This window comes from Carcharhinus amblyrhynchos, chromosome 5 (genome assembly GCF_965287045.1).
Source record: "Carcharhinus amblyrhynchos chromosome 5, sCarAmb.v2.hapA, whole genome shotgun sequence".
NCBI classification, from domain to species: Eukaryota; Metazoa; Chordata; class Chondrichthyes; order Carcharhiniformes; family Carcharhinidae; genus Carcharhinus; species Carcharhinus amblyrhynchos.
The window spans coordinates 100,815,995-100,836,308 of NC_137328.1; the positions used below are offsets into that span (position 1 = coordinate 100,815,995).

Genomic DNA, 20,314 nt, shown 5'->3' on the forward strand with positions numbered 1-20,314 from the left:
TAGCAAGGCCTTTGACAAGATACTGCATGGTAGGCTGTTGCATAAGGTTAAATCTCATGGGATCCAGGGTGAGATAGCTAAATGGATACAAAATTGGTTTGATGACAGAAGCCAGAGGGTGGATGTAGAGGGTTGATTTTCAAACTGGAGACCTGTGACAAGCAGTGTGCCTCAGGGATCGGTGCTGGGTCCACTGTCATTTGTCATTTATATTAATGATTTGGATGAGAATATAGGAGACCATGGTTAGTAAGTTTGCAGATGACACCAAAATTGGTGGCATACTGGACAGTGAAGAAGGTTACTTCCAATTGCGATGGGATCTTGATCAATTGAGCCAATGGGCTGACAAATGGCAGGTGGAGTTTAATTTAGATAAATGTGAGATGATGCATTTTGGTAGGTTGAACCAGGGCAGGACTGACTCAGTTACTGGTAGGGCACTGGGGGGATTTATCAAACAAAGAGATCTATGGGTACAGATTCATAGCTTCTTGAAAGTGGAGTCACAGGTGGACAGAGTGGCGAAGAAAGCACTCAACATGCTTGGTTTCATTGGTCAGAACATTGAATGCAGGAATTGGGACATCTTGTTGAAGTTGTACAAGAGATTGTTAAGGCCACACTTGGAATACTGTGTACAGTTGTGGTCATCCTATAATAGAAATGATATTATTAAACTAGAAAGAGTGCAGAAGAGATTTACTCGAATGCTACCGGGACTTGATGGTTTGAGTTATAAGGAGAGGCTGGATAGACTGGGACTTTTTTTTTCTGGAGTGTAGAAGGCTGAGGGGTGATCTTATAGAGATCTATAAAATAACGAGGGGCATAGTTCAGCTAGAAAGTCAATATCTTTTCCCAAAGGTAGGAAACTAGAGGGCATAGGTTTAAGATGAGAGAGGAGAGATATAAAAATTGCCCAGAAGGGCAGACTTTTCACACACAGGGTGGTGAGTGTCTGGAACAAGCTGCCAGAGGTAGTAGTAGAGGCAAGTACAATTTTGTCTTTTAAAAAGCATTTAGACAGTTACATGGTTAAGACGGGTATAGAGGGATATAAGCCAAATGTGGGCAATTGGGACTAGCTTAGGGGTTTTAAAAAAAGAGCAGCATGGTCAAGTTGGGCCGAAAGACCTGTATCTATGATATAAAACTATGACTCCTGCTTTTCACTGGGGCTGTTATCCTTGCAGTGTTGACCTGGGTGTCACGCAATGCTGGCACAATCTCCTGCAACTGAAGGCTTTCAGGTACTTCCAATCCTCCTTTCAGTTGCTGGAGTGTAACTGTCACCCCTTCTTGGAGTTCCTGGCTCTGCCATTGCATCTCCAGCAGCTCTGGGAGAACCATTTCCAGAGGCTGGGCATCTGGCTAGGGCACAGTTGAATTCTGGGATCCAGCAGACCACTGATTGCCTGTTCTTTTGGAAGATCCTGTCCCTACCTGATGTGCATCACCAGATAGTGACCCTGAAGCCTGTCTGCTAATATCTCCTACTGAGGTGTGCGTCTCTGCACTGGTCAATGGTGCAAATGAAAGCTGTGATGCTTCTTCAGTGTTCTCCACGGAGCTCTCCTTGGAGCTGTCCTCCGAGGTGCCCTCTTTGGTGTTGGGGCACAGCAACTCTTGATGGCCTGGCCTCATCCGATGCAGATCCTGCAAGACAAGGGACTTTGGTTCAGTGAATGGGAAGGACAAGGATCTGGGAAACAAACTTGAGATGGATCATCTGGAGTAAGGTGCAGTGGATCCTCGCTTCTCTGGTGCAAACGAATTTGCTGTCAGCAATTGCTCACTCCTGGCCCTCCCCCTCAATCTTCAGCACCCTTTCCTCAAAGTAGGTGAGGACCCGCAACTCAGGCATCTCCCTGTCCATCTTCTCCCTCTGTCTCTTATTGTGGACTATCTTCAAAGAGCCAGCGCCTGACAGATCAAGAGATTTAAAGCAGATGGCATGCATGGGCAATGCACCTTGGCAGAAAGGGCTTGTAATGAGGAGTACCAGGAGTCTTCTGAGGAAGATGCTGTGAAATCGGGTGTTGGGAGGATGTAATGTGATGGTCAGTGGATTAAGGGTGACATTCCAGGGGTGACAGATGCCAGGAAGAGACAGGTGGGTTCTCAACCTTGCAGTTTGTATGAGGTCATTCATTTTCTTTTGGCATTGGACACTTGTCCTCCTGATCATGCTGCTGGCACTGGCAGCATTTGCCACCACCTCCCAAGCAGGATTGGCTATGTTGCTCTGTGGTCTCTTGCCAACCCAGGGGTAAAGAGTGGCCCCACCTCTCCCCAATGCATCCAGAAGTCTGGTAAGATCCCCCTCAGAGAATTGTGAAACAGGTCTCCTGGCAGCCATTTTCCTGGCTTGATTTGGGAGTGAGTGCTGAGGGACTGTTTAAATGCAGCTCCCTTGTTAACAATGAACAACTGAGCCCTGAGTTGGGAGAATCAGACACCTGGAGACCCTGGCTTGGCATAATTCACTTGGGGACCATTGATTGTACTGTGTGGGCAGATTGCAGTTTGGATTGCACCAACCAACCCAGCGAGAATTATGCTGTGTTTCCTGTGGAAGACCACACTTCAAAATCTTTTGGGAGAATTGTGCCCAATGATTGCCAATAAGAAGTCCTCTAACATTGCCAAGTGACAAAACAATGGCAGGTACACAAAATTTAAAATGCTGGTTAACATGGGAACATTCAAAAGCAAGTAATTCAAATAAATTCTCTTTAGTAAACTGATACAATTTTTACATAAACTTCAGCAAAATTAAAGCAAAAATTATAATCAATTACAAAATGGATACCAGTGAGTTAATTGCAAACTGCTTTGTAAACAATCCTTTCTGTTTTGTTTTAGGCCATTGCTCTATCTTGGTTTAAAAATCTTAACGCAGTTTAGAGTATGTGAATTTTTAAACACTTCAGAAAAGACTATAAGATCATGGTTACAGCTCATCGAGGCCAATTATCATGCATCAAATTCATATCACAATTCAACACACGCAGCTGATGTATTGCACGCCACTGCATATTTTCTGCGAAAGGACCGAGTCAAGGTAAATCTTTATATTTACTGATCAAGTACATTGGAATCTTAGAACTTTGTTACAATGGATAACAATGGAATTATATAAACAGTAAACATAGAAACTAGAAACAGTAGGCCATTCGGCCCTTCAAGCCTGCTCTGCCATTCATTTTGATCATGGCTGATCATCAGATTCAATATCATAAACGCCCCTTCCCCCCATATCCCTTGATCCTTTTAGTCCCAAGAGCTATATCTTATTTCTTCTTGAAATCAGACAACATTTTGGCCTCAACTACATTCTATAGTTGTGAATTCCACACATTCACCACCCTCTGGATGAAGATCACCTCAGTTCGAAACTCCTCCTCATCTCAGTTCGAAAACATTTTGACTTAATTTCTACAATATGTAATCAAGGCATATTAATTGACCCCCTTCCTGCATTTTTATATTTCTTTGAATGGCATAATTTAGCGTAGTAATTACTGATTATTTTGACCTGACCCAATGGACTGCCCTAAAATAGCAGACATTTGGTGAGGAGGGAGCTGGGAGACAGACAGAGATAAGACAATGCTTGCTTTCAGGGCTGAAATGCAACTTCAGTTAGCTGGCTAAGGAGAGCCTGGGAGGAATCACAGGACCCAGGAACATCGTATAACATGGGGAAAACTTATGGCTTTATGCTTGGTAAAGTTTGATTTATCTTTTACACGTAAATCAGAATTGTGCTTTTGATCAAAAGAATATTTAGTTTTCCTTAAATCTGGCCTAAAATGCTAATTTAAAAACAGTGCCCTCTAGTTCTGTACTCACCCACAAGAGGAAACATTCTTTCCACGCGCACCTTACCAGCCCAGATACTGAAGCAGTCCATGTTCAAATGCAACAAGATCTGGACAATATCTAGACTTGGGCTGACAAGTGGCAAATAACATTTGCGTCACACAAATGCCAGGCAATGACCATCACCAATAAGAGACACTCTAACCACTGCTCTTGACATTCAATGGTGTTACCATCACTGAATCCCCCACTGTCAACATCCTTGGGATTATCATTGACCAGAAACTCAACTGGACTCACCACGTAAACACAGTGGCTTCAAGAGCAGATCAGAAGCTAGGAATACTGTGGTGAGGGTAACTAACTTCCTGACTCCCTGGAGCCTTTCCACCATCTATAAGGCACAAGTCAGGCTTGTAATGAAATACTCCCCACTTGCCTGGATGGGTGCAGCTCCAAAAACACTCAAGAAGTTTGACACCATTCAGGGCAAAGCAGCCCGGTTGATTGGCACCAAATCTACAACATTCAATCCCTTCACCACCAACAGTGTACTATCTACAAGATGCACTACAGCAGTTCACCAAAGATCCTGAGACAGCACCTTCCAAATCCATGCCTACTTCCATCTAGAAGTACAAAGGTAGCAGATAAATGAGAACACCACCCAACTGCAAGTTCCCCTCCAAGCCACTCACTATCCTGACTTGGAAATATATTGTCGTTCCTTCGGAGTCACTGGATCAAAATCCTGGAACTCCCTCCCTAATGGCATTATGGGTCAATCCACAGAACATGGACTGCAGCAATTCAAGAAGGCAGCTCACCACCACCTTCTCAAGGGCAATTAGGGATAGGCAATAAATGCTGGCCAGCTAGCAATACCTATGTCCCATGAATGAATAAAAAAAATTAGGATCTTATATACTTCAATCAAATCACTCCTCACTCTTCTAAACTTCAGTGGAAACAAGCCCAGTCTGTCAAACATTTCCTCATAAGACAACCCACTTATTTCAGGTATCAATCAATTAAATCTCCTCTGAACCACCTCAAACACGTTTACATCCTTCCTTAGATAAGGGGAACAAAACTGTGCATAGTACTGATACTAACTTAATTAGTAGCCAAAGGGCTTCTGCATTTTTTGAATATATTTTGATTTTGTTTATATGATAATAATGTTACTTCATATTGCTATTTAATTAGGGGACACAGTGGCATTCTGGTAATGTCATTCGACTAACAATCCAGTGTCCCAAGGTAATGCTTTGGAATCATAGGTTCAAATCCCATCCTGGTAGTTGGTGATGGAATTTAAATGCAATTAATAATTATGGAATTTTTAAAAACAGCTAGTCTCAAGAATGGTGACCATGAAACCATTGTTAACTGCCGTAAAAGCCCATCTGGTTCTTTCATGTCCTTTAGAGAAGAAAATCTGCTGTTTTTATCTGGCCTGGCCTCTTGACACTGAAGCAATGTGATTGACCCTTAACTATCCTCTGAAAAGACTAGCAAGCCACTCAGCTCAAGGACATTTAGATATGGGCTATGATATGCTGGCCTTGTCAGCATTGAACATAAGAACATAAGAAATAGGAGCAGGAGTAGGCCATCTAGCCCTTCGAGCCTGCCCCGCCATTCAATAAGATCATGGCTGATCTGTCGTGGCTCAGTTCCACTTTCCCGCCCTCTCCCCATAACCCTTAATCCCTTCTCTTATCATTGTCCACATCCCATACAAGAATAAAAAAAATTGAAAAAAAAATATAGCTATTACCTATCAACTTCTGACCTGTGCAATGGAAGCTTCCATTTGAAGGAGAAGCAGGATAGTGCAACACTGTTCTAAGTCCAGTGAACAAATAAGGTGGCACATGAGATAGGATGTTAAATCTTCAAAAACATAGGAACAGGAGTCGGACACTCAGCTCACCAAGCCTGTTCTGCCATTTAATGAGATCATTGTTGATCTGTGATCTAACTTCATATTCCAGTCTTTGAAGCAAATCACTTAATACTTTTGCTTAGCAAACAAAAATGTCTCAGATTCAAAGATAACAACTGATCTAGCATCGACTGCCATTTGTGGAAGAATTCCAAATCGCTACCATCCTTTATATGTAGAAATGCTTCCTAACATTCCTCCTGAATGGTCTGGCCCCAATATTTAAACCATGCCACCTAGTTCTAAAATCTCCAACCAGTGGAAATAATCTTTACCTACCCAATTTTTTTCCTGTTAGTATCTTGAAGACGCGATCGGATCACTCTTAGCCTTCTAAATTCTTGAGAAAACAAGTCCAATTTGTATAATCTCTCCCCATAATTGAATCCCTGAAGCCCAAATATCATTCTTGTAAACTTACGCTGCATTCCCTCCAAGGCCAATATATCTTTCCTAAGGTGTAGTGCCCAGATCGGCTCACAGGACTCGACGTGGAGTCTAACCAGGGTTTTGTATAACTGCTGAATTACTTCTGCATCCTTATACTCCAATACTCTGGATTAAAGGCCAACATTTCATCAGTTTTCTTGATTATTTTTGCACCTATTCATGGCATTATAAAGATCTATGCACCTGAACACCCAAGTTTCTTTGGACATCTGCTGTATTTAACTTCATACCATTTAGAGAGTACTTTGATCTATCCTTTTTTGGTTCAAAATGAACCTCACACTTCTTAGATTGAAATCTGACTGCCAAAGTTTTGCCATTCACCTAGTCTATCAATATCCCTTTGTAATTTAATGCTATCATCTACACTGTCCACAATACCGCCTAACTTTGTGTCATCAGCAAAGTTAGATATATGACTTTCTATGTCATTGTCCAGATCTTTAATAAATGATGTGAAAATTTGAGGTCAATTGCAAAGATAGGCAAGGATTTTACCATCCCGCCATGGCATGTATCCTCTGGTAGATGCAGCAGGTCATTTAAATTGCCATTTACTTTGGCGGGTCTGTAATATCCTGCCCAGCCAGAGGGCTGTAAAATCCTGGCCAAAATTCTGCAAAAACTGAATATAGTAGAGGTACACCATCTGGATAGGGAAAAATGAAAATTGCTCTTTGATGAAGGATAAATACCGTTGGCAATTTGGCACTGTGCTTTCTATTTTTATATCTTATATCCCTTATGAAAGTGGCAATATTTTATCACTTGCAAAAAGACAAATTACAAACACTTTCATTTATGGTTGACTCAAGAATTTCTCATTTTTGTGTAATTGCTGAAATTTCACCAGGCATCAGTTAATGTTTTTTGATTTTGATTGGTACAGTTGCTCATTTATTGCTGTGTTTTCAGGGGAGTTTGGATGAGTTGGATGAGGTTGCAGCACTCATTGCAGCCACAGTACATGATGTGGATCATCCAGGACGCACCAACTCCTTCCTGTGTAATGCAGGAAGTGAGTTAGCAGTACTGTATAACGATACAGCAGTTCTGGAAAGTCACCATGCAGCCTTGGCTTTCCAACTTACAGCTGGAGACGACAAGTGCAACATCTTCAAGAACATTGAAAGGTTAGATTACTGATCAATAGGTTATCAGACAACCCGAAAATCCTCAGTGCCAAGTCAGTATATGCATTTAATTTGTTCTATAATACAATCTCTAAACTCTACTGGTTTACACTTAAGAGACATTTTCTTTCTTTTTGCTCTCCTGAGGAAAAAGTTCATACCAGAATGTCAACAATTTGCATTTATGTTGCACCTTTAATTCAACAAAATGTCTTAAGGTGTTCACAGGGATGAAACCATCTGAATAGTGACATTCAGTGAAAGAAGGAGATTTTAGAAAAAATAAATTAAAAGCTTTCTTAAAGTGGTAGATCCTCAAAGGAGGGAAGAGAGATTTAGGAAGGTTTTTTTGCTTATTCTTTCATGGGATATGGATGTCACTGGCAAGTGTTGTTCTGGTTGTTCAAGCCTGGCCTACACCCATTTAGTTGAAGCATTATGATTAGACACTAAAGGAGGACCATAATAATTAAATACATGTTAAATGCACTGTTGCTAGTGATTTAAACAAATAAGGGAAAGCTATTTTTTTTTTAAATCGAACAGCAGCAAAACTTTACCACAAGATTCAACAACAACAAAATGCCAGTAAGTAATCATGTGTCCATGTTTCTCCAGGAATCAGTTTCGAACCTTGCGACAAGCAATCATTGACATGGTCTTGGCTACAGAGATGACAAAGCATTTTGAACACGTGAACAAATTTGTCAACAGCATCAACAAACCTATGACTTCCATTGAGGAAACCAGCTCAAATGTAAGCTTTAAACCTCATCATGTGTCAGTGACATGGAATGCACTGGCAGTCAGAATCAAGTCTACAGCTGTGATTGGCACAACAAACCCAAAAAGTAAATCCATTCCATTAAATGTATCTACATTATTACAGTACAAGTTCTATCTTTAACTAATCTCAAGCTCCTTGGCATTTTGATTATATACTGCACCAACTTTCTGCACATAGTTGATAACATCAGTTGAGCCTTTTGATTGGAGTAATGCTTTATAAATTTACCCAGGCTCACATCATTCTTTGATTCTTACATCAGTATCCTAGAAATATACAAACAATGAAACATTTTTTATGTCTTCGATGTGGGCGACTCTGGGTTTCTGTTTAGATAGTGGTGGCCAGCCTAATTACCGATCTGTGTAGCAAGAGGAGTCCTGCAATGCAATTGGGTAAGGAGATCTAGGATTTTGACCCAGGAACAATAATAAATGTCCAAATCAGAATGCTGTGTGTCTTGGACAGGATATGGGAGGTGATGGTTTTCCAATGAAACTGCTTCCCTTGTTCTTCTAGACAGAAGTCATGGATTGCTGCACTGTACCCTGTACATTACAATCAGGGTAGGCCAGTGGTAGAGGGAGTGCATATTCAAATTGATGGTTAAAGTGTAATCAAGAGACGATTTTGTAAAGTCATTTAGTAGAATGTCCATTTTCACTATCATGATTTTTGATTGACTTTTCTGAAGTCAGGTGGCAATGACAGTCACTAATTTTCAATCATTATTCCTGTAAATTGTAAACATCAAAATAATACAATAAGATCATTGTGTTTTATTTAATTGTTGGAGCAAATTGGTTTGCTATGTCTTTCGTTTTATGACGAGAGATGCAAGTTAGTGTTCTGGCTATAAATGCCACAATTTACAAAATATATAATCCTGGCAGAAGTGCATTTTTATTATATTATTGTAAAACAACACTTGAAGTGAAAATGTAGCAAGAGTCTAGAGTACAACATGTGGAGAGCAATCTGATTAATTCTAGCACACTTGACAGTTTCTTTAATTCTCCACTACAACATTATCCTTTATATGCACCTGAGCATGTCCTGAGTGGCTCTGTTCACACACCTTCCAGGAAACTTGCAAGTGACCAGATAATCAGCTGGATTTTCTTCCTAGATGCGGTAGCGGGAGTCAGGAAATTTCCACCACATACCAACCTCAGGAGAAAGTACCTGAAAAGGTGGAATTTTCATTCCAGGAGGGTGGACACTAACTAGGGCTCACCGCCCCAGAAACAGTTTGGAGGTAGCCAGAGTCTGCTGGGTGCCAAGTCAATTGGCCCACCTCAATGCTCCTTGAATTCATCCCATTGCCTTGTATTATGCTCTTAGCCACGCCATATCGGCTGAGAGCCTAGACATCTGTTGAAAAAGTTGGGGCCAGAAATCTGAGAATTGGATCCCACCCACCATTTTTAAAGGCCTGCAGTGTCTTCCCTTCTCCATGGAAATCCAGCCCAATCTGTTTTCCATGGAATATGGGTATCACTGGCTGTGCCCATCGTACCCATGTAACTATCTATTAAACTCCATCTGCCATTCATCAGCCCACTGGCCCGATTGATCAAGATCCCATTGCAATTGGAGATAACTTTCTTCACTGTCCACTATGCCACCAATCTTGGTGTCATCTGCAAACTTATTAACCATGCCCCCTATATTCTCATCCAAATCATTGATATAAATGACAAATAACAGTGGGCCCAGCACTGATCCCTGAGGCACACTGCTGGTCACAGGCCTCTAGTTTGAAAAACAACTCTCCACAACCACCCTTTTAATTTTGTATCCATTTAGATACCTCACCCTGGATCCCGTGAGATCTAACTTTATGCAACAACCCACCATGCAGTACCTTGTCAAAGTCCACGTAGACAACATCAATTGCACTGCCCTCATCTACCTTCTTGGTTACCTCTTCAAAAAACTCAATCAAATTTGTGAGACATGACTTTCCACTCACAAAGCCATGCTGACTGTCCCTAATCAGTCCTTGCATCTCTAAATGCCTGTAGATCCTGTCTATCAAAATACCTTTCAACAATTTACCCACCACAGACGTGAGGCTCACTGGCCTGTAGTTCCCAGGCTTTTCCCTGCAACCCTGGAATGTCCTGCGGGTCCTGGAGTGAGACTTGAACCCACAACCTTCTGACTCAAAGAATGCTACTGACATTTTGTAATGCAGGACTGTTTAATATGAAGAAAGATAGTCTTGATTTCTTGGGTTGGATCCAATGATTGCAGCTTTCATACACTACTTTATTTCTCATACCCTTTACTTCCAAAAATCTATTTTTCATTCTGTTGAAATTAATAATATCCTCTATCTTCCTTAGTGGGTTATTTTACTTTTTCAATATCCTTTGTGTGAAGCAATGTAGATTTCCCCTCAGTCAACTATGGTGGCTGGTCACCTTTACTTTCAGCTATCTTTTACCATGTTTGGTCAAACCTTTAAATATGGACCATTCTATCTGAGTGCTCACAGAAGTGGTTGTAGTGCTGGACAATCAAATTGGCTATGTTTACTCAGCCCAAACCTTTTGGTGATTTGGAGAATAATCAGCTAGCTATGCCTTCCCCTCATGTGCAATCTCATTTGCTCAACAAGCTCTGTACTGCAGGTTAAAGCCTATTTTGAGATTTTGGTGCTGCTGCCTCCTCATTGGTTGGCATACAGTTTGGACAGATATTCCTATGGTTTTGTCCATAATATATTGTGTACATTTCCCCAGAAGCTCTTGGTAACCTGGATTTTATCCTTCTTTTTCTGTTCGGGTTTAAGAGGCCAGAGCAACAATCACTTCAACAAAAAGAAGGATTTTGGGAAGGTTTCGTCATAAGTTATTAATGGAGGGTAGAGAGGTGTAGGAAGAATATTCCAGAATATGGAGTCCAGGTGGCTGAAAACTCCACTATCAATGATTAGGCAAAAAGAAAGCAGGAAGTGCACTAATGATGAGAGTAGAAGACGGTTTGGTGAGAGGTTAAAGGATTAGAGAAAATCACAGAACTATAGATGAGTGAAGTTTAAGGACATAGATGAAAGCTTTAAGACAGGATGAATGCTGTAGAGTTTGAAGAAAGGACATCAAAATTCAATTTAACTTAGCACTTGAGTTTCGAACCTTAGACAGTTGATAGGATAACTGGTGAGGGGAATGAAAATGCCACATGGATGCAGGTAGTGTGCTTTTGTGATTTTTCAACTAAAATACGATGTTGATGCAATATAAAGCAAATTTCACATTGGACTGGATCCATTTCCACGTGAGTTAGCAGTGCTCAGTGATAGCACTGATACCAAAGTAGAACATTTCCAATTACCTGCATTCTTCCTCTTGAATGTAGAGTTCACCAGAACTTATTCTGTTTTTAGAAAGACTTAATTGTAAGGTAAATAATTTTAATAAAATAGCCTTGAATTTCCATGGGGGTTCTCCTGATCTTCTGGTGTGACTTTGGCAGGAGATTAGAGACCTCCTGAGAATTGTCCAAATGCAGCAAGACTTGGACAATTTGCAGGCTTGGGCTGACAAGTGGCAAGTAACATTCATACCACACAAATGTCAATGACCGTCTCCAACAAGAAAGAATCTAACACTATCCCAAGACAATCAATGGTATTACCATCTCCTACTATCAACATCCTGGGGTTACCATTGACCAGAAACTGAACTAGACTAGCCGTATAAATATTGTGGCTACAAGAGTAGGTCAAAGGCTAGGAATCCTGTGGTGAGTAACTCACCTCCTAACCTGCCAAAGCCTTCCCACCATCTACAAAACACAGGTCAGGAATCTGTTGGAATATTCTCCACTTGCCTGAATGAGTGCTGTTCTCAATAGCTGGATGCCATCCAGGACAAAGCCCACTTGATTGCTACCCATTCCACAAATATTGAATCCCTCCACACGCCAGACAGTGACAACAATGTCTTCCATCTACAAGATGTACTGCAGGAACTCATCAAGATTCCTTAGGCAGCAGCTTCCAAATCCATGACCACCATCATCTAGAACAAAGGCAGCAAATACCTGAGAACATCAGCACCTGGAAGTTCCCCTCCAAGTCAAATCTCTTCCTAACTTGGAAATATATTACAATTTCTTCACTGTCATTGGATCAAAATCCTGGAATTTCCTCCCCAACAGTCCTGTGGGTGTACCTACACCTCAGGGACTGCAGCAGTTCAAGAAAGCAGCTCACCATCATCTGCTCAAGGACAACCAGGAATTGGCAATAAATACTAGCCTAGCAAATGATGTTCACTTCCCATAAAAAAAGTTAAAATATATATTTTAAAATTGGTGTCAATGGCCAATGATGCCATTTCCCTAGAGCATCTAACTGACTCCATATGGGGGAGAGTGTGAGAAGAAACCCAAAGGGAGGAATTTTCCCATCCCGCCTGCCACAGGGTGGGGAGGGGGCAGGGGGGAGGGGGGGAAACCATGCAAAGGTCTGTTGTCCTTGGGTGGGGTTTTCCAATTTTGAGCCAAGTGTGGCTGGAAAATCCCACCCTACATTGTGTTTCATAACATGGATTTAACCTTGCAATCTAAATTGTTGGTAATTATATAAATGATTGATTTCTGTTGTGTTCCAGAGTGAATGCAGTGATGGTGAATGTCTGTCCAGTATAAAGAACTCAATTGAGGACAGGTTGCTCATTAAACGTATGTTGATTAAATGTGCTGATGTCGCTAACCCTTGCCGCTCAGTGAAATTATGTGTCGAATGGGCGGGGAGAATTTCAGAAGAATATTTTTCTCAGGTAACATTGCAATATTTCACCATTATTTAATGTTGAATGGGATCAACATGCTTTAACTGAACTCAGATGAGTTTAAACTGATAGAGAGGAATTGCTCTGCTATTTTCATCTTCTTCATATTATAACCTTTCCAGTTTACTACAAGCTTCTTAGCTTATCCTTCCTGGAAGTATATTTTCACAGTTTAAATAATTCTGTCTAATTGATCAGAACTTTCCAGCCGTTCACGCTGGTGGGATCTTCCAGTCCCGCTGACAGTGCACCCCCAGCATGGATGGATTCAATGGAAAGTCCCACTGACAGTGGCAGGAACAGAAGATCCCACCTCCAATGAACTGTGCGCTGCTTCCACTCAGAAGAAACCTGTAGCCGGGAGGCCAGAAAATCTTGCCCATTATTTTTTAATGTTTCTATATTCATGTGGTTAGGAACAAAACTCTCATTTATTCAAGTTTAGCCATTAAGAAAGCCCAGTCCATTTGTTCTGACTTAGGCCAGGGAAGTTGTTGGAACATTGCAGTTGGCCACAGTGCCCCGGGGATAGGAAATCAGTCAGGATCCCCATTCCTGATTTTTATAGATGCCAACTTGTATGTTCAGAGGTCAGCTAACACTTAATGCAAAATGATTTGAATAATAGCCACAAATATTAGGGCAAAGTACCAGAAAGCAACTGGAGCCCATAAAACTATATTCGGACAAGGGAGAAAAATTGGAGAGGGAGAAAGAGTGAATAGTCCAAACCAAGACATTTGATCTGTATTAAGTGAAACTATCTGTGTATCTGCTTTAATCAGAAAAGATTGCAAAGTGTAATATTCTAATTTACTCTCTGTGGGAGCCTAGTGTATCTGGAGTGCCTAACGAGTATTTGCCACCCAATCTTCTCCTCTGCTATCTGGATGAGTGGGACTCTTTTCTCCTTATTGGACAACAAAGTCAGAAAATTCCTCAGGTTGTTTAAGTCACCACATTTGAACCTTCCTTGCATTGGTCATCAGTCTATAGTTTATTTTTATGCACAAAACTAAACTACAGGCTTCATGCCTGATGACACCATTATCTGCTTTATTCATGTAACAATTACTATCTTTGTCAACAGACAGATGAGGAGAAACGTCAAGGCCTACCAGTTGTGATGCCAGTCTTTGATCGGAATACCTGCAGTATTCCAAAATCTCAAATATCGTTTATTGATTATTTTATAACTGACATGTTTGATGCTTGGGATGGTAAGAAAGTCATTTTGATTTTTAAAAATAATTGATATGTGCATTTTTATGTTGTTTTTTAATATGTCAATGACCTTCACACCATTCGGGTTTGTGTACTTTTAAATTCTAACTTTGTTATACTTTTAACAAGGAGTGATGGCGGCGTAACAAGGGAAGGTGATGGCTGTTGATCCACCAGAAGGAACTCTTCAGTTGTAGGCAATAAAACAAAACAAGACTTACTCCAACTTGTAAATCAAAGAAAAAGATTTAATAAAGAAACATCATTACTTCAACACTTGAAGCCTCACCCAGGGCCATTCCAAACTCCCACAAACCCCAGCTGCTTCTTATTTGTACAGAGTCAGCTGGTCAGCTGACCACCATAGCATTTTGCCATTGGTTACATAGGTTACTGGGTCAGCTGACCCTTACCGCATGTTCCCATTGGTCACATCACAACAGATCCAATGTTATCATTGATTACGTTCTCACAGTGGTGCAATGGTATTGTCACTGGAGCCATAATCCAGAGTCACAGGATAATGCTCTGGGAACCCCAGTTCAAATCCCATCAGGCAGATGGTGGGATTTGAATTAAATAAAAAGAAATCTGATTATGAAACCATTGTTGTAAAAACCCATGATTCACTAAGTCCTTCAGAGAAGATCTGTCAACCTTACTTGGTCTGCCCTCTGAAATGGCCTAGCAAGCCACTCAGTTCAATGGTATTTAGGGACGAGCAACAAATGCTAGCTCAGCCAGCAATGTTCGCATCCATCGAATTAAAAAAACTGATGTATTCACTACAGCTCAGAGGAAGAATCTGAAATTCCCAGGAATTTCTTCGCTATGGCTTGGTTATTAGTGAGCTGGAAACCCCGTTCACACTTTGTAAATGGGGGGTTTTGCCCCAACTCCAATAAAGTTATGTCAAAAGAAAATTCAGAAGCATTATTTACCTGAATGTGGTGTCCACCTATTATGTACTGGGAGCAATTATTATTTACTGGAATAATATTAAAATGTCTCTTCAGGAATGCCAAAGGGTAACATCAGAGTGATTGGTTATGGAGATTTTGTCCACTTTTACCCATATTAAATGTTCAATTACAAATCTGATGGAAAGTGTGAAGCACAGAAAAAACCCTGGGTACACAGCCAGCCATGTGTTGTGAAGGAGAAAACAATCAACACAATAAAATCTTGTATTTTCCTTCATAGCTAGTTTACTTCCTATTGGCGGATATTCGCTTCTTGGCACATATGAATGTAGTAGAACCTATACATAGATATATATCCTAGATAAAAGACCTAATATCATGAGATAATGTAAATACCATACCTCAGAGTAATACACCATTACTACATTGAGCCCTATAGAGCAGTGGAGTCTGAATTGTTGAATAGTTTTAAGCAGATAGATTTTTTTTAAAAAGAGACACGGGGAACAGGTGGGGAGGTGGATTTGATGACCAGGGAGAGATCAGCCATGATCTGATTGAATGGTGGAGCAGGCTCAAAGGGCTGAATTTGCCTACTTCTGCACCTAATTCCAATGTTCCTATTAAAAAGGCCAGATTGTCTTTGTTTACTTTGTTACATTTCTGTGTTTCATTTGAAAAGACGGTTTTGTGTGTTTTGAATTAAGTAATTTTCAATCATTTAATAATTATTTTGATGTCATTTCAACTGTCTCCTTTTCAGCATTTGCAAACCTCCCCAAATTAATACAGCACCTAGCTGAGAACTACAAGTACTGGAAAACCCTAGATGAATGCAAGTGCAAAGGTCTGCGACCTCCACCTGATCTTTAAAAAAGGTGAACGGACAACTTATTGTGTTTGCCAACCTCTAACTCATGACTAAAGCAAAGCCATTAAAGAGATTCTATTTTAGTTCAAGTGAATGTAAATTTGTAATGTAATATAAATCTTCCACAATGCAGGAAAACTTGATGTACAGTGTGCAGAAAATTATATTGAATTTTCATGGTGGTGTCCCAATTACAAACTGAATAGCACAGATCTCTTGAATTTCAACACTGACTTTGTCATGTTCAAGTAAATTTTAGTAACATTCCTGAGGAATATCACAGAGTAAGGAAAAGTAGTACATCTTTGTTGAGAAAAGGCACAATGAAAGCACTGTTTTTGCAATTATCACCTTGAAACTAATATATGTAAGTCTTTCATTTCCTGTAGAACTCTTTTCTCAAAGTTTTAGGCATTCTGAAGAACTAGGGGCAATGTTCTAACTACATTCACCAATTTGCCATTGATTTTAATAAATTACAGTTGGGGCATTAAGGCATCGCTGGACAGTAATAGGTTTACATATTCTATGAATACTTAACGTAGAAATAAATCTTTTCTCCAATTGAAATGAAACAATAATCAGTTCAACAAATTGTTGTGAGAGAGTGATCCTTTAATTTATGTCACACTGTTTATTCTGATTTGATATTTTTTAAGTTCTACCTTTTCGGGGCCTTACTTAATCTGTGCCAAAAGCCTGAAGTCAATGCAACTGAAATCAATTCAGTTTCCAAAATGTGATTGAATGTATCAAATAAGTTATTTCTGCATTCCATACTGATTTATGTGGAATATGCACTAAAGCTTGCGGGTTTCACCTACATTAGTATTCAATTCAATATATGCAACAACCCCCTACGTAACTGTCCTGTATGTTCTGAATAACGCCACTTAATTTTTAAAAATGAGGTGCCATTTGTCTCAGCTTATTAATCCAGGTGTATCCTAATGTCCCTTGGCATGGTGGCACAGTGGTTAGCGCTAGGGACCTGGATTCAATTCCAGCCTTGGGTCACTGTCTGTGTGGAGTTTGTACATTCTCTGCATGGTTTTCCTCCCACATGGTGCTCCAGTTTCCTCCCACAATCCAAAGATGTGCGGGTTAGGTTAATTGGCCATGCTAAATTGCCCGTTAGTATCCCAAGATGTGTTGGATAGGGGGATTAGCCAGATAAATATGTGGGGTTGCGAGGATAGGGCCTGGATAAGATGCTCCATGCCTCCTTCTGCACTCTAGAATTATATGATTCTATTGCAGGAGCCATATCATTTCCACTATTAGAGGTGGAGATCTTGTGGTGTGGTAGGTAACATCCCTGTCTCTTAACCAGAAGCTCTAGGTTCATGTACCACTCCAGGACTTGCAAGCCAAGGAAGTTGTGTTCATAATGTGGCCAAACAGGTTGAGTGTCACCCAATCTAGTTGTAATTCTTTCCAATACACCTATAGCAAGTGATAAGAACAGCAGAACTTCCTGTTCAACCATACCAATGTGAGGTGGTGCTGCTCAAGGTATAGCTGCTGGTGATCTGTTTCAGGAAAAAGCAAACCATAGAAACATACATAAGCATGTGCTTGGCTGCCTCATGTGTCATTAGGCACGACAAAGCCTAAGTGTTCTATACAGGGGCGTGTTCCAAGTATTAATCATTACATGACAAAGAACTGCCAGATGTTAGTCCTAAATTTGTCTTTCACTAGTTTTAACTTGTGGTCCTTGTCACATTCATGCAATTTATTTGATAATAACTTTACAGATTTCAATTTTCCATATGATTAACTGTCTCAAGTATGCTTAGATGCCTTTTGTCAAAGCCGAAAAACTCAAGTTTCTTGAAATCTTTTTCTTACTTCTGGCCTCCGTTCTTCACACACATTTCTTCTCTGCATTACCTCTAATATTTCCTTGTGGCTTGGTATCTTGAACTAGACACACTACTCAAGATGCAGCCTGACGCAGAATGCCGTGCCATTTGATCATGACGCCCTTTGATTTGTATTCTGCTGTTTTTGGTATGTGGTCCAGCATTGCATTGCTGTTGATTGCTCCTCTGCATTGTTTGCATGCTCAGAGCTACATGTGCTCAAACTCTTCCTTCAACTTCATTCTGGGCTATTTCAATACCATTCACAAAGTATATCAGTCATTTTTTTTTCTTTCAAATTAAAAATGGATGGAAATACAGTGTGTAAACAGAAGTAATCTTTCAGTTCTGACTGCTAAAAGTCAGTTGCATTCAGTGTGAATGTATTGGCAGGAACTGTGGGATAAAGGAACACGTGAGAAAAAGACCCAAATGGATTGGGAGCTGAACAGTCTGACTCTGTTGCAGTTAAACCTAATGAGGTGACCAGGCAGCATGCTGTAAAGTCACAACTGCAAACAAACTGAGACTGAATTAACAATGAGAAAAGTAAATACACAAAGGACCAAAAACAAAATTACAGGTAAAGCAAGTATCAATCTCTAATGTGAAGCATACATATACTTATGTGTATGTATATAGAAAAATTGTAACAAAATATACAATTGTTTATAGACAATGCTATAGTAATTTTGTTCACTACTGGGACAATACGTGCAACAATAAATATAAATAAATACAATGTTGTTTTATCAATGTATCTTGGTGTGCATTGTTACCTTTCTGCTTGCACAGCTTTGCATAGTACTGCTGGTGAGATTTGGGTGACCCCATTATTTGAATCATCCTCCACGGGGTGGTACTCTAGCTTAGCAGCCATCATTGTTGCATAGACCCGCAAGAAAGTTTTCAGAGCACTTAAGAGAGCTCTGTGTGGCTATATCCTGGAGCAGCAAAGTTGCCAACTTCCCCTCAACGTGGTTGAACTGATTCATTCAAATCAAGCTGTTCTTCCAACTGTTAGTAGTCTAATTGCCTAACATAATGCAACATAGCAGCTGCCCTGTTTTCAGATTGCAGATTTATGTGGTACTTTTAATGGCAATTTCTAATCAGTGAGGTGAATATTCTCTCTACAAAACCGAAGGTTGACAGTGGAGTGGGTGGGTGGGAAACACCTCATGTAGCTGACATACATGCTACTTAGGCCAATGAAAAATCAAATGTTTAATTGTTTCCATCTTGTTTTAGAGCTGAGCTCCCTTCAGTTATTAATCTACTTCACAATCCTTTTGGAGCTTAGTAAATTTCATATATGAATTGAGGGACCTGATACTTAGTACACAAGATGAAGTACAATGAGGATTTTTCCTCTTGAGTCCAGAACTAGGAGGCACTGTTTTAAAACTAGGGATTACTCTTATAGGACAGCAAAGAGAATTATTTTCTCTTAGAGGGTTGGTGCAACTTTGGAATTCTGCCTTAGAAAGTAATGGAAGAGGGATCACTAAATATTTTTAAGACAGATAGATTCTTGTTAGGCAAAGGAATCAAAGATTATCCCATCCATGTTAGATAGGAACGTAGAATTTGAAAAACAAACAGATCAACCATGATCTTATTGGATGGCTCAAAGGGCCAAATGACCTACTTCCGCTCCTATTTCATATATTCATAATTGGATGATAGAATTTTGAGCATCACCATCATAGAGTCTGTAGGCCAAGGAAGCATTTTTCTCATTTTGGTTGTGAAAATGAGGCATTAACATGCATGGATGTGGCACTTTTGAAGTTGGTAGGCCACCCCCAATTACAGGATCTTTTCAATGATACATATAAACCCCTCAAGCGCAAGTAATGTTAGACCACAGGAATAGAATCGCATGGGTGGCAGCAGTCATGATGGCTTTATTTTATACCAGACAACTCTCCCAGTATTATTTCAAGAATCAGGCTCTTAGAGGATGGGACAGCATTCAAGACTGCTGGCCAGAAACTAAAAGTAAATTCACCAAGGCTTATGCCTCCCCAGATTCTTGCAGGAACAGCGCAGGTCAATATTCCACTGCCTGGACAGAACAGCCCTGCACCGCAATCCTGCGAAGATGTTCAAAATGCATTTGTGCCATTTTAAGTTTTGTAATTTAGAGATGGGAAATAGACAAATAGTAAAGTCAGCTTACAGGCTCTACAGGAGAGGACCATAGAGTCGGTAGTTTTAATGAACATGTGTTTGTATGAGTAAATGTTAGAAATAGTATATTGTTTTAGGTGATTTTAGTATTTCTTTGTAAGCAAGAGTAAATTTATAGTTAACTTCCTGCCACACAAAGGTGTTTGTTTGTGTGGGGATTTTGGTCTCAAAATGAAACTGCTTCTAATGTCCTTAGTTAGGATGTTAAGAATAACTAAAAGCTTAGAGAAGGAGAAGTTGTTGCTTAGCAATTGAAGGCCTTTTGAAGGTAGAAAGGC

General features: G+C 40.2%; 1 protein-coding gene across 1 annotated transcript in view; it reads left to right on the forward strand.

Annotated features, from left to right (window-relative positions):
• Positions 1 to 18,543, forward strand: part of pde8b (phosphodiesterase 8B) — a 315,649-nt gene extending 297,106 nt beyond the window's left edge. The window contains exons 17-22 of the mRNA XM_080189730.1: positions 2,869 to 3,067; positions 7,145 to 7,362; positions 7,981 to 8,119; positions 12,775 to 12,942; positions 14,045 to 14,174; positions 15,865 to 18,543. Coding sequence (XP_080045856.1) covers positions 2,869 to 3,067; positions 7,145 to 7,362; positions 7,981 to 8,119; positions 12,775 to 12,942; positions 14,045 to 14,174; positions 15,865 to 15,974 — 964 coding nt within the window. The 3' untranslated portion in view covers positions 15,975 to 18,543. The remainder of the gene's footprint in view (positions 1 to 2,868; positions 3,068 to 7,144; positions 7,363 to 7,980; positions 8,120 to 12,774; positions 12,943 to 14,044; positions 14,175 to 15,864) is intronic.
• The last annotated feature ends 1,771 nt before the right edge of the window (positions 18,544 to 20,314 follow it).